Source organism: Panthera pardus, unplaced genomic scaffold, assembly GCF_024362965.1.
Source record: "Panthera pardus isolate Hobbes unplaced genomic scaffold, ASM2436296v1 HiC_scaffold_13, whole genome shotgun sequence".
Taxonomy (NCBI): domain Eukaryota; kingdom Metazoa; phylum Chordata; class Mammalia; order Carnivora; family Felidae; genus Panthera; species Panthera pardus.
Genome location: NW_026526688.1, coordinates 110,760,537 through 110,777,076, shown reverse-complemented (window position 1 = coordinate 110,777,076; position 16,540 = coordinate 110,760,537). Strand labels below are relative to the sequence as shown.

Genomic DNA, 16,540 nt, shown 5'->3' with positions numbered 1-16,540 from the left:
TTATGTCCAGCTATGAAAACAAAGCAAAACCGTGGCTCGATTCTTCCTTTGATAAAAAATGGAGTCATTAAGATATTAAACACTTAATATTTTCCATATGGATAGACAGGAGGAGTCAGGAGGAGTCATTTCAGATAGATATCTCAGGAGAAATTATTGTTGCTTGAAGCAGAGGACTGGAGGATTTAACCCAAACCAGAAGCAGATATGAAGTTCATGGGCGGTGGGGGAGTTGGGCACGAATGACCATTTCTTTGCTAAGGTGATTTTTTTTTAATTTTTTTTTCAACGTTTTTTATTTATTTTTGGGACAGAGAGACAGAGCATGAACGGGGGAGGGGCAGAGAGAGAGGGAGACACAGAATCGGAAACAGGCTCCAGGCTCCGAGCCATCAGCCCAGAGCCTGACACGGGGCTCGAACTCACGGACGGCGAGATCGTGACCTGGCTGAAGTCGGACGCTCAACCGACTGCGCCACCCAGGCGCCCCGCTAAGGTGATTTTTTTAAAGCTTGTGTAGTCCAGTGGACACCCTCCCCCCAAGGAAGGGGCTTAAATCTAGAATGGGGTCAACCTTCACTTGGTCATCTTTTTTTTTTTTTTTTTTAATAATTTATTGTCAAATTGGTTTCCATACAACACCCAGTGCTCATCCCACTTGGTCATCTTTGACCCATGGTGCTATTCATTTCTGCTTTGGAGATTGAAGTGCAAGTTATAGAGTTTTGTGCTTTGGAGATTAGGAAACCATTTTTGCTTTCTCTTTGAAGAAGTTTTGGCTATGTAATTATTCTAACAAAAAATGAAAGCTGAGCTATTTCCCTTAGATACAATTTTATCCCAGCTCACTCTGAGTATTTTTTTCTCCAGGAGTTTGCTTTTCAAACCAACAAGCTTGTTAAAGCAGCTAACACAAAATCAGCTTCTGATAATGAATTATAAATACAATACAAATGCTAGAACTGGAAGGGGGCCTTGCTTAGAAGTCATTGTCTAATTCCTACAATTTACAGATAATAATTGAGACTCAAAGTGTAGGCACCATATTTTTACACATTCTAACAAGAAATTTCAACTTCACTATCTCTTTTTAAATCAAGGTTTCTGAACTTTGGAACTTACCGTGATTTAATTATCTTTTAATCCCCACCCCACCCCTTTTTTACTGATCTCATATGCTCAGAAATTGATTTCTTAAAAATCAAATTTTGGTTGTATGCAGAGCAACACTCTGATGTCCATGTTAGTGTCTCAAATATGATTCAGCTTCTTGTGATTTCTTAGACCTTATATGTCAGTGAAATTCCTCACACAAACCCTGATGAAAAATACAAGGACTCTACTCAGTTTGCTATAAGGAGAATTTCACAAAGACACAACACATTCTTCTAAAAACCACATAAGCAGGCAAAAGTTACAACACACAGAAATTATGAAAATTATATATTTTATTTATAGTTTAATCACAAGAACAATTTTTTTTGTTCAAGATGTAAATACATACTAGAATAAACTCTGTAGAATATACAAAAAATACATACTTTTCCCATGAAAAATTTCTTTATAATAAATAGAAGGGAACACGTGTGTGGCTGATCCTGATAATGCTCCGTGTCTGCTTAGGTTTTCAGTCTGTTGATTTATTTTTAATCTCTTGAAAGACTGGGGGAGTTCCTTCTCCCCTAAAAGGTCGAGATAAATAATGCATGAAGCAATCCTCCCTCCTGATTTTTCCCTTTTCCTCCACATTTTTCCTTTTGATAGAGAGTTCAGCCTAAATTTCCACGCTTGCATTCAATCATTACAAAGCCTACAAATTATACAATGACTTCTAACCTGGCCCTCTAACAAAACAACTTTTTTCCCCCTTATAAATCATAAGAGACAGATGGCAAAATGGAGAAGAAAAAGGAAAGAGAAGGACGGGACAATAGGCATTGTGACGAATCTGGGAAACAGAACAAAGTGCACATCAGAGAGGGAAAGTTTGGTTTGACAGGTGAAATTCCCACAGCCCGCAGACAGCAATGGGAATAAAGCAGATGCCAGCCATTGCAAATCTGTGGATAATATTATTACCGGTAAAATCATTCAGATGCTAAGATACATTTCTTTCTACTCGACATTAACATCTCTATGTAGAAGCAAAGGTGAAGAGATCAGAGGAACCAGTTGCATTCCCCCTGGGAGATTCACACGCACTGCGCTGGGTCCCTCTGGTGTTACAGAGAGGGGGAGGAGCGTCAGTCCACTCTGCAAACTCTTTAGACTGGCCACCTTCTTTGCTTCCCAGCATCTTTTTAGCCTTAAGAAACGCCCTCCCCCCCTCCAACTCTACCATCCTCTTTGACAATAAGCTCCATCACACCTTCAATAAATTAGAGACCGTCTGACGGAAGGAAACCCTTGGCCAAGGAATGCAGCAAACAACCCAGGAGTCAGAACGGCTACATCTGCCCTGCGAAATGAGATGGTTTCCAGGGCATAGAAGTGGGGACAGGAGAGGGGTGGGAGGGCTTGGTCCAGGACAGGAAAGGGAACCCACTAAGGCCTGGCGCGGGTAGCAAGGATGGCAGTTCTAGATACAGTCCCTGACTATGGGGAGGTGAGGTGCGTAGCGGTGCTTGTCGGGAGGTGGGGGCTGCCAATAGTCCATGTCAGAACCAGCCGGGCTGGCAGGAGATAAAGTGCAGCTGTAGGGGGAGGTGGAGTTGGAAGACGCCGAGGAGGACGGCGCCGGGCTGTTGGTGCAGCTCCAGGTGGAGGCAGGCGACGGACTGTCTCCGCTGCTGCTCAGGGAGGCGCTAGCGCTTCCCGGACTCAGCAACACGGTCTCGGAAAAGAGCGCCCCCGGCAGGCCTCCGCCGCCACCCCCGCAGTGGTCCGCCAGGCGAAGGGTCTCGGTAAGCGCCCAGATATAATTGTGGGCAAAGCGCAGGGTCTCGATCTTGGTAAGCTTGGCGTCCTCCGGGAACGTGGGGAGTACCTCGCGCAACGCGTCCAGCGCCGCATTGAGGTTGTGCATGCGGTTGCGCTCACGGTTGTTGGCCTTCAGTCTACGGGTCTTCTTGATGCGCTGCACGGTCTCGGCTGTCTTGGCGCCGCGGGAAACGGCCCGCGCCCTGGAGGGGCGCCGCTTGCATTCATGCACCAGACCCAGCAGCCGCGCTGGCCGGCAGCCCTCAGCTCCGGCCGACGGGCCGCCCAGCCCCCCGGGCCCGGCCTCGGCCCCAAGCTGCCGTCGCGCCCCTCCCGACGCGCCCAGCTCCTCCTCTTCCTCCTCGTCGGCGCTGGACGACAGTGGGGTGAGGGCAGCCGAGGCGGGGGAGGCCGAGCCGAGCAGGACCAGCACGTCCTCTTCCTCCTTCAACTCCAAGGTCTCGGATTTGACAAACATCCTACCGGGGAGAGCGGGGAGGAAGAAAGAACCAAACGAGATGTAAATACAGGAGCAGAGGCACGTTCTTGGTGCCAGCGGGAAGTACTCCTGCGCGCACCCACGAGGACTGGTTCGGAAGGGCGGCGCCAAGGAGGAACGTAGTTAGGGAAGAGACCCCGCCAGTGCTCTCCAAGCTCAGGAGAGCCCCTCGTTGTGTCCCCGCTGCCAGCCAACAGGGTCCCGCCCTCGGCTGGTCGACCTCGCGGCTGTGTTCCCGCCCGGAAAGAGACAGCAGCCCCTGGGACAAAGATTCTGTGCCTGCAAAGGGTGCTCGGACGTGGTGGAACAGAGTGCCGGAAAAGAGTGCCGGAAACACCCTTCCAAGTTGGAAGACACCGGCGGATACTTACGTAGTTCGCTCCCTCAGCGCGTCTCGGCGAAGCTATTACTTTGGCGTGTGCTGCGATTCTCCGCGCTGCCGGGAGCGCAGCGCTGCGTCCTTCTCTTAGCGTGAAAGCGGCGGATCTGGCGCGGCTCCGCGGGGGACCTCTCCGACTGGCGAGTTTGCCAAGAGCCCCGGAGGCCGCGGCGATCCGCCCGGGTCTCGTGTGTTGTGGTGGTGGTGCGTGTCTGTCTGTCAGTCAGTCCTCGGCCGTGCAGCTCCTGGCACGCGACTCCCGGGCACTCCAGTTAAAGCGAAGCTGCTTGTGGTTCAGTGGCTGCGTGTCTGGCACACGACTCTCCTTAAAACCCCTTATATACCACCAAGAAAACAATCAGATCTGCCCCCGGGGCCCCCACCTCCCCCCCAACCCCTGCCGCCGCCTCCTCCTCCCCCCTGTGCAGGCCCCCCTTCTCCCCCGCTTTTCCCTCCCCCAGCTTATTCTTTTCATTGCATTATCATCATTCATTTCTTTCTCTTTCTTCACCCACTTCCCCCCTCCCTGGCCCTGCCATCCATCCTCCTCCTCCCATCGCCCCCCGCCTCTCTTTTCCCCCTTTATCTAATCAGCATAAAATGGTTCTAAAGCTCCTGTTGGAGCTCGAGGCTGCGGTCGGAGCGGCTGAAGCCGCGGTGGCAGCTTCAGCTCAAGCTGCGGCTGTTGTCGCCGCCGCTGCCCATTGTGATTGGTGGCTCGCGCTCGGCTGGAGCGTGCCGCTAATTTATTAATGAATGGAGGTCGCGAGGCGCAGCTGGCCAATCAGGGCGCCCAGGACTCCGGGAGGCCTGCGAGCCACGCGCACCGGAGCCCGCTCCCTTTCAGCAGCTCATTAGGGGCCGGGGCGCCGGGGGCCGTTGGGGAGACGGAGGCTACCTCCCCCCGCCCCCGTCCTTGCGGCCGCACCCCACCCCCAGCTCCGGCGCGCGCTCGCGCACCGCACCAGGCGCTGCCCGGCCTCTCAGCTCCCGGACGTTGAGCTCCGAGGAATTAGTTAATGGGGGTCAGAATCTCGGGGAAAGCAGCAACCCTCTGGTGCTACCCGGCGTCTCTTGGCAAAGCCTCTTAGGAGCTGTACCAAATAGTAAATTGTTTTAAAACGCATTCATTTGGTCACGGGAGGAGTGGGGTGTGGGTGGCGAGTTGTGGGCACATGGTGGGCAAATGTGTTTAGGTTCCAGAGAGAATGGCGTAGAAGGGTGAAGGAAGAGGACGTTGGAAGATTCATCGAGGCGTCTCCTAGAAGGGGAGATCCAGTGCGGGAGCGGTAGATGGGCTTTTAGAGGATGTGAGAATAAACGCACTCACAGGTTAAAGCTAAAAACCCTCCTCATTTTGCCGGTGACAAACGGAGTCTCCGGGAACCGACACAGGTTCTGTCTGTTCGTTTGCTTTGTTTTGTTTGTTTTGTTTTGGGGTTTAACCCCGCTTTACGGCAGAGCCAGACAACAAGGTGGCTTCCTTGCAAGGGTGGCAGCCAGCGGAGTGGGAGGAGCGGCCGACCTGCAGCGCCTGTGAGCGCCTGGGCTGAGCTGACATTTCCGTGACCTCTGCTCCGCGCTGGGGGGCGTTGTAGGGACAAGGGGCCCGTCCTCCCGATACTCGGCGCTTTTCAACGGAAAAATAGAGCCGAGGGCTACTGGACTTCGGAGGGAACTTGTTCTGAATTGCTCGTCAGCCCTCCCTCTCTCCTCCTCCCCCACGCTCACGCCCACCCTCTTGTCGCCTTGACTGACTTTTCTTAGAGACCGAACCAGAGTCCCTAGAAGTGTGTGTGCCGGATGGAGCGTTAGACCGTGCCAGAGTAGCTGACAAGAATCTGGACTGCGGTAGATAGGAGAGGAGTCCCTTGAGTTCCCTTTTGCAAATTCAGTTTAAGCAAGGCGTATTTGGAACGGTGGAAGTTGAAAAGTGACAAGAGAGAAAAGATTCTTGTCTGCAGGTCTCTGTGTCACTCAGGTTGTAGGAATTGGAAACAAATTTATTTCAGAGAAGGGCATGATGAAAGCGGTTGTTAGTGTTTTGGCATGGTTTCAATTTGTTTTATGTTTTCTGCATGGAGTAACAGCAGGATTGGAAGGTGCAAAGTAAAGAAAATGAAAATTAGAATCCCGTGAAAGAGACTTTTGCCCACTGCAGCCCTCCAACCTCCAGACTCCCTTCTGTCTTGAAATGATTTGAAAACTGCCACAATTTTCACTTTGCTCATTGATATTTGTGTTTCGCCTCTCTTCCCCTTGGAAAGCAAGTTCCCTACGCTTAAAACCATTATTTCTCCAGATGCCCCCTCAATCTTTTCAGAACAGCTTGATTTCATGTGTTAGCAGTGCAAACATTTATAAAGAAGAAAGACACTTTCAGTCTCCAGAATACAGCATCTGCCTCTCTCACACTTCTTCGGGTCTCTGATTCTGGATCATGAGCCTACAGAATCAGAACTTCATAAAAGAGTTTGATCAAGCAGAAGATAGGTCAGTAGTAAAAGTTACCAGAAGTGCTTTACTATGGTTGCATGTATATCTTAACATTATTTTGCAGGTGATGCTCACTGATACCAAACAAGTGAATACTCTTCGCAGTCCCTCTAAAAGAAAGCCTTCAAAGTCATGGCTAGCGGGTCAAGATTGAAGGAACACAGGAACACTGCAGTGGATGCAAGATTTTTGTGTTAATTTGAGTGAAACAGAGGATGAGAATGCTGGGTTCTGAGGAAACGATCAAAGACTGCTAAAAAGAAATACTGGGATGATGGGAGGAACCACACACGGAGTGTCAGTCTTTAGATAGATACATCTCATGTAGGAGTTGCCCGCAAAGAATGACAAGCCAACTGGTTAATGTAACAGAAAGCAAAGGAAGGTTTATCTCGGTATCAGTAGAAACGTACCCTTTGGACAGGTTGTTGTAAAATTTTGGTTTGGCTAGAAAGTGCTGGGTCGATACGATAAAATATATTTGGGTGAAGAACAGAATCAGAATCCAGTTAAGAAGCTTAAAGGAAAATCTGGTAAATCTTGTATAACTCTACACAGAGATCAAACTGGGTCTAATGCTTAGTGCTAGTGAAACACACAATGGATTTCTTTAGTTGATTGTTAACAGCATTTGGGTGTCTGACTTCCCAGCTTTTATGTTCTCCCAGGTTTTATGTTTTTATGATGCACCGAAGGGGTGCATGCTTTCTCTTGTCAAAATCCAAACTTTCTACACCGTAAGAAGTTAATAATACATATTTAAGCATGTTCTGTGCAGATATTTAGTAAAGATAAAATATCATGAGGGTAAACTGCACATTTTGGATTCCAGAAATTTCCTTCAAAAGGGAAAATTCTGCGGAGAAACTTAAGGTTTCAAACATAGACGTAAATCAGCTTCTAATCTTTATAAATATAAGGATATCATGGAGTTCATAGAATTTTATCTTTAAAATAAGGGCTTCTTTGGGTGTATGCAGTGGTGTATCTTAGATTACTGTGCAAAGTACAGAGTTTTTAAAAATCACCCTTTATATCATCTTGGAATTCTAAGAATTTTGGTTGTATGTTTGTGTTATAGCTTTCAAGAGAATCGTCACTCAGTAACAGAGCACTTCTGGAAATATTTCCCACTATGAAGAATATTATTTTTAAAAAGAAAAGAAAAGAAACAACTCCAAGAACAGTCTAACAACACTAGTGAAAGTCCAGAAACCAACCATTCACACTCAGTTGCAGAATTCTTTTTGTTCAGCATTTTGCTCAGTTTTGCTGAAAGAAAGAAATTTTAATTTGTACTCAGATGTGCGAAGACGTGACCGACGCCAAATATCCTTAGCTGGACTCTTCTAGCACTCTTTTAACTTAAATAAATTCAAGAGGCACTTGTGTGGTCTAAAAGATTGTCCAGATGAAACGAGGCTGAAATGTTATGCGAAGGGGGAGGGGAGCGCGTGAATAGCATCAGTGAGGACGGTGACCGAGGGCCGCTCCTGTCCACTGCGTGAACTGTCCTGAAGGGTCAAACTGTTCATCTTCAGCCCTTCTTTCAGTGTGCAATCCTACTTTAAGAGAACAAAAGCTCAAAGCAGGCAGTTATCAAGAGATGGGAGCACAATGATTTAAACTCGTCCCTAAGCCTTCGAAAGAAAGGGGGTCGAATCGTGTAGGGAGAGAAAAGTGAAGTAAGGGGAGGGGTGAGAGGGTGGAGATCTTTAGAAAGTCTTTGTTGCCTCTAAGAAGCTTGAACTTTGAGGCGACCCAAAAGCCCTAAAGTTTAGGGTAGGTGTTGCTGTGGGGCCATAGGCTACATCCCATCCACACTTCGACCTCACAAGTGGCCAAAGAGGGCAAATGGTCTCCTCCCCAAACTCACGCTGCTGCAGGTGAATGCGGGGGTGAGGGTGGGCGGGGAGGCCGCGAGGGAGGGCTCTTTTCCCAGAGTGCAGGAGGAAAAATTTGCCTGCCCAGCGAGCCTGTCCCCCAATTCCCAGTAAACCACCCTGCCTGCAAGGAGAGGGAGCATCTACACCCTGCTAAAAGGATAGGGTGCCGTGCCTGCCAAAGGGATTTTATAGCCTAATGTCCTAATCCCCCGAGGGAGCGCTGAGAAAGGCGTAAAGATGGAGAGAAAAAGTTAGCCAATCCTGAAAATGGTTAGTTCTTCACTGGGGGCTGCAAACGCCGTTTCCAGGGCCGGGGAGGCCGGGCTGGAAAAGGTTAGCTTTCCTCTCCGAGGACTCCTCGCGCTGCCAGAGTTCGTTATTTGTGACGACAAGCGCTGGCAGCTAGTGTGAGCTCGGGTATATTGGCGGTCCCCTTCCGGGGAGCCAAGGAAGCCCACAGGGGAAAAAAAAAGAAAAAACAAAACTATGTGAAATCACGCCCCACTTTCGTCCTGGACCCCTGCATGGATTTCCCAGTCTTCCCCGGCTTTCCCCTCGGATCCTGTCCGGGGAGGACTGGGCATCACCCTCGTACTGGAGAGGTGCAAGCTAGGAGCTTCACCGCGCCAGCGCCCCCGCCCCCCTCTTCCATAAACTGGTAGTCGCGGAGAAATCGACGGGAGGAGATCCAGGGAAGGGTAGACCATCTCCCCACCCGACCCCACCCTACTCCCTGTCGGAGCCCCATTCCCGAGATCCTCGCTCCAAGCCCGCACAAAGTGCTTTGGTCCCTCAAGCCAAATATTCAGGGAACCCATCTTGACGCACGAGGTCGTCTTGAAGGCGGCGAGATCTGCCCGGCAAGCGAGGGGAGGCTCCCTTTCTTCCGCCCGGACCCTAACCCTGTCCCCATCAGCTCTGGAAAGGCAGTGCCCTACAGGCTTCTCCTCACTCCTTAAAAGACCCAAGTGCCCCTTTGCTTTCCCAAGAAGGAAAGAAATCCCTGTTAGAAGATTTTGCCAATCCACGCCAGCTTTCTGATTGTTTTCTTCAGGTAAGAGGAAAAGAACAGCCGGCGCGTGAATGGGGACCTGGGGGCCCACTAGTGAAAGAAGGATCCCCCACCCTAACCCTCCGTGCCTGCAAAAAGGGACATTGGCTATCCAGGGGAAAGTGCAAGAAAGAGAGCACTAATCGCTGAACCAGGAGACAAACACGATTACCAGCTCCGAGCCTTGAGTCAGAAAGTCTCATAGACTTTAAGATGTTAATCCCCAGCATAATCCTTCCTTTGGCGTGTAGGAATAGTGCAGCCACAAGAGTTGTTTTGTTATTTATATTGGCGTTTAATAAAACTCAGCCAGTGGTGAATGGGCTGCCCACTCTCCAATGGTAATTAATTCCCTATTTCAGTGACCCAATTGTCCTGGGACAGAGCGTTGGGCCCGTCCCGGTGCCCCGGTCCCCCTTTGTGCGGATACACGGCCCTCGTGCTTCAACAGCTATGGAAACTCATTCTTTTGATGTCATTCAAGGAGTTTTCCTTGGGCATCTTCTAAACTTCAAGGACCCTTTTCTTTCTCCGTTTCATGAAAAGCAGTGCGAGCTTGACCACCTCTGTAGAATTTAATGATTTGGTGAAAGGGCCCTTTGGGTTTGTATAAGGAGTTAGACTGAGAGAAAGGAAATTTGGCAGCCTGCTCCCTCGCCCGGACAGTACCGAACCTGGAAAACACAAAACTTATTCAGAGCGATGGATAAAGATCTGAAAGCTGATTTTCCCCTCTGCTTTCCCCACTAAAGAAAAAAACAGAACCCCCCAAACACCGAATTCTCTTCTGGAGATAAATGTATTTTTCATTGTTGCTGATATAGATTTTTGAAAAGGGTGAGATTGCACTAAATAAATTCGAATCTTTAGGAGAGAAGTTTCTTTAATCGTATCTTTGGGGAATAGGAGGATCCGTTTACCGCTTTAACTCATTCATTCAATCATCCCTCCTTCCTACGTTCAAAATACACTTAATGAGTACCCTATGTGTGCCAAGCACTGTACCAACCCCTGGGAACAATGCGACGCGCAAGACAGACACGATTTCTACTCCCATAAAGCTTGCATTCAAATAAGTAGGCAAGAAAAGAGAGAGAGTTGCAGAAATCAGGAAAACGTGTGTTGTGTGGACGATAAGACAGTGTTACTAGCGTCAAGAGAGAGCGAGACTACGTTTTCTTTTGAGAGACCCAAAGTACATTTTAGAACCCAAAACATTCCGGGTCGACCCTTGTCGCTGATGTATTCATTCTTTCATTGCCCCCGAGTCTCCTCGAGCGCCTACTGTGTGCCAGGCGCCGTGCAAGGCGCAGAGTACGCACCTCGAGCGAACCAGACAGCTGCGGCCGGCTGGGTGGTTGGTCACGTCAGCGTGCTAATGCCATCGCTGACACCGCACTCCGCGGAGCGGCGACGGCCGGGTCTCCAGGCCGGGAGGGGGCGGCCGCGGCGCGCCCGGGCAGCGCTCCCTGCACAAGTAGCTCGTCTATGTCTTTATACGCATTTCCAAAAAAACTTCGCAAGTCACAGAAACAATACAGAATTCAACTAAGAAAATACAGAGTGAACCATATGGCCTGGGTGGCTCGAGTCGGCTGCATTTTCCTCCAGACAAAGAAGGGATTGAGAGTTGAAGGAAAGGAGAAAAAAACCAACTTTCCGGCTGATGAAGCTGTTGTCTGGAGGCAATGATCCCAAATCTGAAGGCTTTATTCCGGCTCCGACGGAGACGTGATATGTCATATGATTAGCATCTTTCATATTTACAAGAGTGGTATGGGCTGCCAGTCTTGAGAGAAAGGCCAGAGAAAGAAGGGGGCATATGCTGAAATGGATTTTGCATTTGAAAGAGAGAAAGGAGATCGGATAAATACACTTAAACGAGGATTTCGTTTTACTCCTGTTGAGTTCTAATGGATTGTTGATTGAGATTTTAGGGGCCTGGAACCGAGGTGTCAGCAGTAATTTAAAGAAGGCATTCAGTCCCCCAGCGCCTCTTTTCTCCGTTTCCCCCTCCCACCCCTCCCACCGTCTCTCATTTACGCCTTCAAGCAGTACCGGGACGGAGAAGGCTTTTAAAACAAAACACAAAACAAGATCTCACGCGAGGGCTACATCCGAGGGAACGCGAGCGGCTGATGGGTTTGGAAGAGGCGCCCCCTACCGCCGGCCGCACCCCCGGGGTCAGGCTCCCTTCCGGTCACACCTAGAGTTAAGCGCAGAGGGTCCAGGGGAGCTGGGCGCGCGGCGAGGTCCTGGCGCCCCCTGGCGGGACTACGGGCGGACCACGGCGGGGCCCGGGGTCCGCCGGCTGCAAACAGGACTTTGGGCTGTCCGTCACTTCGCAGTTCCTCCGGTGGTACCCTCTGGTGCCTTCACCTGGACTTGTTTTACAAACGCATGGCACCCGGCCACTTCTAACCATCAGACTCCAAAGCGTCCGTAGTGTGTGTGCGCCTCGGAGCCGAAGTAAACATACAAGGCACCTCCCCCAGCGATTCTGATGGCGGCCAAGTTTGAGAACAAGGGGGCCTAGGCCCCAAGACTTTTGTTTTGAGGATTTCTCTATTCACCAGCTAGAAGTGACGCCAAGATGCAGTAGACTAAGGAAAAGGCCTGAATTCCAGACTGTTGAAAGGACTTCATATGCACTTATTGAGCATACACTATATCTGTATATTATATAAAGGGTGTAGATGAATGTTTCTCCTGACACACAAAGAGCCACTTTCCAGACTCCTTGTCAGATTGCTTGCGGTTCCCCTAGTATATGTTTTTATCCTCCAAATTGATATTCGATACACATTTTAGCCGGATATCATGTATGTTGGGAGAGGGGGCTATGAGGCACACAGTGCCAATTGCCTTAAGCTTCATCCCTTGGATTCAGAGGCTCAAATTCCAATTTCTGCTACCCATTTTCATTTCTTCCCCACTAGAATGTACTTGTCTTTAACTTTGTCAGGCAAATTGGGCTTTCCCAATTGTCAAAGATAACTTAAGGACTTACAATTTTAGCACTTCACCTGTGATTCTTTTAAGTTTGACCATATTTACCAATGTAGAGTCTGACTAATAATAAGTTATAGTATTACCACAATAACAAAATGTCATGCAAACTTTAAAATATTTTTGGCAGATATTTCACCTTTAAAATCATGATGTAATTCTTAGTATGACTCCAGTTTGTAGACAATATGTATACTTGAAAGATTGCAGGGACATAAAAACACATACATCCTGGAAAGAAAAATATTCATAGTGCTTTTTTTTTTTTTTTTTTTGCCATTGGGTAGTGGTAATTGAAATTTTCTTCTTTGTGTTTGCCAGGTAAATTTGGGGACATTTATAATCAGACATTATTATTTAAAAGCTAATGACCTTCTGGGGTTCACCTTTGTCTTTTGTAGTGTTTCTCAAAGATTGGGGGTAAATTTCAGATCAGAGATGCCTGAACCGGGGTGAGTTAGATCATAGAACTCCTTCACGGTTAAAATTAAGGATCACACAGATGGATCGATTGATCCATCTTTGGTTGATTGATATTGATTGATATTGGCTTCTGTAACTTGAAAACCAACATTTAAAACTTGCTCTTGAACCACAGTGTAAACATTGTTGTATAGGAAACATTCAGTGCTAATTTCAATATTTTTGTAAATCACAATTCTTGGGGTTGGATAGGGAAAGGAAATCTCCTTGATGCTATTGTTTTCTATATTCTGGGTAAATCACATATAATTTTCCCAAAGAGATGAGATCTCATCACAGATAGTGTTTTGATGGATATCTAAAGAAAGATTTTTTAACCATGTATCGAAGGAATATATCCCCCTTTTAAATGGCGCTTGTTAACAGAAAATTCTTTGTGTCTAATCTTCCTTAAATGTACTTCTTCTTGACCTGTTCTTAGTAGTGATTAAAAACTTTCCTCCTCTTACATTCTGTGCTTGAAAATACGGCATTTAAAACTTCTATTTAAAAACCAGTCAGGATCCAGAAATTGTTTAATTCTGAATTTTGCTTTCTGATGCTATTAGGGCTTTGGCTTTATTGACAGAAGCCATCTTTACCCTGAAGGAGACTATTGTGGGTTTCTATTTAACTTTGCATTTTTATAGCACCAATCATCACACTGAAACTATGTTGTGTTATTGTCTGTGTATGAGGCAGCAGGACTGAGAATAAGAGAAAGGAAAGGATTTGCCAGAGGATAATGGCATTCTTCTCAGCAAATTCTCTTTTTCTCCAAGGTTTTTTTATTTTTGAGGATTTGAGAGTTCATTTTCTCTTGGTGAAAGGAAAAGAATAATTTCACAGTATTAAGCAGAAAAATCAAGAGATATTTTCTAAAGTTTTTTTATGGTAAATGTCTGTTAAGAAATTTCTGAAAAAGAAAACTTTTTTAAATTTCCCAGCTGCACTGAATCTAATATGCCCCTAAAAAATTGGAGGAAAATACAATTTATTTTTTGCATGAATCTGATCACCTTTTATCCTTATACTTCAAATTATTTGGGCTACATTGGATTTGAGATCAACAGTTTCTCAGAAAACAAGTCATTGGAAGGCTTAAAGGAAGTTGTTTTATGACGAAGTGCATTGTTCCTGAGAATAAATGGCTGGCTGTTCCCGAAAAATCACATGGTATTTGGTTTTCTCTCCGAATATTCCTTTGGCACAGTGTCTCACAAAATAGGCATAAACAGTGCTTACCTACCCCCATGGTGATGCTTGGAAACAATTCTTTTGTTCAAAATAAGCTAACCAAGGAGTAGTGTCTTATTAAAATACAGTAAAACCTTGGTTTGTCATCATAAGTCGTTCAGGAAACACGCTTGTAATCCGAAGCACTTGTGTATCAAAGTGAATTTCCCCGTAAGAAATAATGGAAACTCAGATGATTCATTCCACAACCCAAAAATATTCATATAAAAAATGATTACAATACTGTAATATAATACCAAATAATTTTTAAAATGCAAAATATAAAGAAAAATACACAAATTAACCTGTACTTATCTTTGAAAACCTTTGTGGCTGGTGTGAAGGAGACAGAGACAGAAGGGTTATTGTGTAGGACGACTTTCACTATCACTAATGGAATCACTGCTATCTTTTGGCAAAGTGGAATCTTTTTCTTTTTGTGCAGCTTTAACAAGGAACCTATCCAAGGACATTTGCTTTTGCCTCCTGTTGAGGATTTTGCCGAAATGTGACATTGCATTGTCGTTAAACAGATTCACCACTCACACTGCTACAGCCTTATTCTGGTGGTGCTTTTTTTATACAAAATTTTGCACTGTTTCCCACATTTTACACATCTCCCTAATCTCATTTGAAGGGAGGGGTTCCTCTGCTTTTTTCTCCTTCTCTGCAGAAAAGACACAGATGTAGACTTGTAATAAAATCTTGCAATTTCGGCCACTCACATACCTTGTTCATACTTTTTGATGATTTCCTTTTTAACTTCCAACATAATCATCTCCTTCTTACTGCCTTTCTTTTCACCTTTTTTCTACATGGGGGCCATTGTATATGCTAACACGGATGTTGAGTACAGTATTAATAAACGCTTGTCATCTACTGTATTTAATGTAACTGGCAATAAGGCAGCAGAGGAAAGGGTCTATATCTATAGGCAGCCTGACCTAGAATGAAGCAAAGCATTCCTAAGCTTCCTCTTGTACGGAAAAGCAAAGGACTGTCCATAGGTGCTTTGAAGTGACAAAAAAATACACTAGTGCCAGTTGTGGGCACCTTCCAGTGTTCTGAAAATGTTAACTGATTTGTGCCAAACACCTCAGTCTGAGACTGAGCATCCGAGCAGGGGAGATCAGCCACAATGTAGCAATGAGAGAGAGAAAGAACCACTGGCTCAGTTGTGATCATGTGACATTCGTCATCACTTACTACTTGTATGGCAAGACATCACTCGTTTATCAAGTTAAAACTGATTAGAAATGTTGACTTGTCTTGTGGAACACCCGCGGAACAAGTTACTTGGAATCTAAGGTTTTACTGTAACAGGTTTTTCCTTCCTTCTTAACTGAAAAGCTCAAAGTGCTTTTTCTTCTTCTCATAAAATAGAAATAAAAGCAAGTAAGACATACAGATTTTTTAAATAATAAATACAACAAATTAAATAAAATATATGCACACAGTCTAATAAGAAGTCAGTAATACATTTCTTGGTTCCAAGCATTTGGCCAAGAAAGGATACCTAGTGATTTCAATCATAATTTGGCAACTGAAATTCTAACTTAATATTTATGGAGAAATAAATCTGTAACTAGAGAACACAGAGTAAATTTAATCACTGTAGAAAGTCAAGTCAAAATTTAGGTTAACACAGCATTCACAGAGATGAGGACCATCACTTTTTCTTCTTGTTTCTTTTCATTAAGCAATATTGATTACATAATATGTAGTTGATAGATGTATCAAGGCTGTGTCAGATCAACATCAGTGATGTTTGATGACTTGACTTTTTTTTTAAAGTTTATTCATTTATCTTGAGAGAGAGAGAGAGAGTGCAAGCAAGCATGACTGGGGAGGGGCACAGAGAGGGGGAGAGAAGGAATCCCAAGCAGGCTCTGCACTGTCCGTGGAGAGCCCCACATGGGGTTTGATCTCACAAACTGGGAGATCATGACCTGAGCAGGAATTAAGAGTCAGATGCTTAACCAAATGAGACACCCAGATGCCCCAAAACTGTGTTCTAAAGCAATGATTTCTTGGGCAGTTTTTTCTCCACTTAATCTTTCCCCGTATTTTTTGGTTGTAGTGAACAGCCAGGGAAGACAGTGTTTTCAGGCTGATACCTGATGAAAACTGAGAAAATAGAAACTACTTCTTTTTTTTTGTTAATTTATTTTTTCAAGTTTATTTTTATTTATTTTGAAAGAGAGAGAGCAAGTTGGGGAGGGGCAGAAAGAGAGGGAGACATAATCCCAAGCAGGCTCTGTGCTGACAGTGCAGAGCCCAATGTAGGACTTGAACTCATGAACTGTGAAATCATGACCTGAGCCAAAATCAAGAGTTGGACCCTTAACCGACTGAGTCACTCAGTCACCCCTGTTTATTTATTTTAAGGGAGAGAGCACAAGAGAGTGGGAGAGGGGCAGAGAGAGAGAGAGAGAGGGAGAGAATCCCAAGCAGGCTTCATGCTGTCAGCATAGGGCTTAATGCCACAAACCGTGAAATCATGACTTGAGCTAAAATCAAGAGTCTAACACTTAACCAACTGAGCCACCCGGGTGCTCCATTTTTTTTAAGTTTATTTATTTATTTTGAGACACACACACACA

The 16,540-nt window shown here is 46.0% G+C and overlaps 1 protein-coding gene and 1 long non-coding RNA gene across 2 annotated transcripts; one reads left to right on the top strand and one right to left on the bottom strand.

Annotated features, from left to right (window-relative positions):
• Nucleotides 1-1,430: 1,430 nt before the first annotated feature.
• On the bottom strand, nucleotides 1,431-4,168 carry NEUROG2 (neurogenin 2). Its single transcript, XM_019417881.2, has 2 exons — nucleotides 3,790-4,168; nucleotides 1,431-3,398 (listed from the first exon to the last, which is right to left on the bottom strand). The coding sequence occupies exon 2, from the start codon at nucleotides 3,395-3,397 to the stop codon at nucleotides 2,579-2,581; it is 819 nt and encodes a 272-aa protein (XP_019273426.1). The 5' UTR covers nucleotide 3,398; nucleotides 3,790-4,168; the 3' UTR covers nucleotides 1,431-2,578.
• Nucleotides 4,169-4,748: 580 nt separating this feature from the next.
• LOC109248294 (uncharacterized) lies at nucleotides 4,749-7,682 on the top strand. The gene is made up of 3 exons (XR_002071993.2): nucleotides 4,749-4,903; nucleotides 6,358-6,436; nucleotides 7,375-7,682. It is a non-coding gene; the product is annotated as an uncharacterized LOC109248294 (long non-coding RNA).
• Nucleotides 7,683-16,540: the final 8,858 nt, after the last annotated feature.

Coding starts and splice junctions, on each gene's coding strand:
- NEUROG2 (XM_019417881.2), bottom strand. CDS start 3,397: ATGTTTGTCAAATCCGAGACCTTGGAGTTGAAGGAGGAAGAGGACGTG.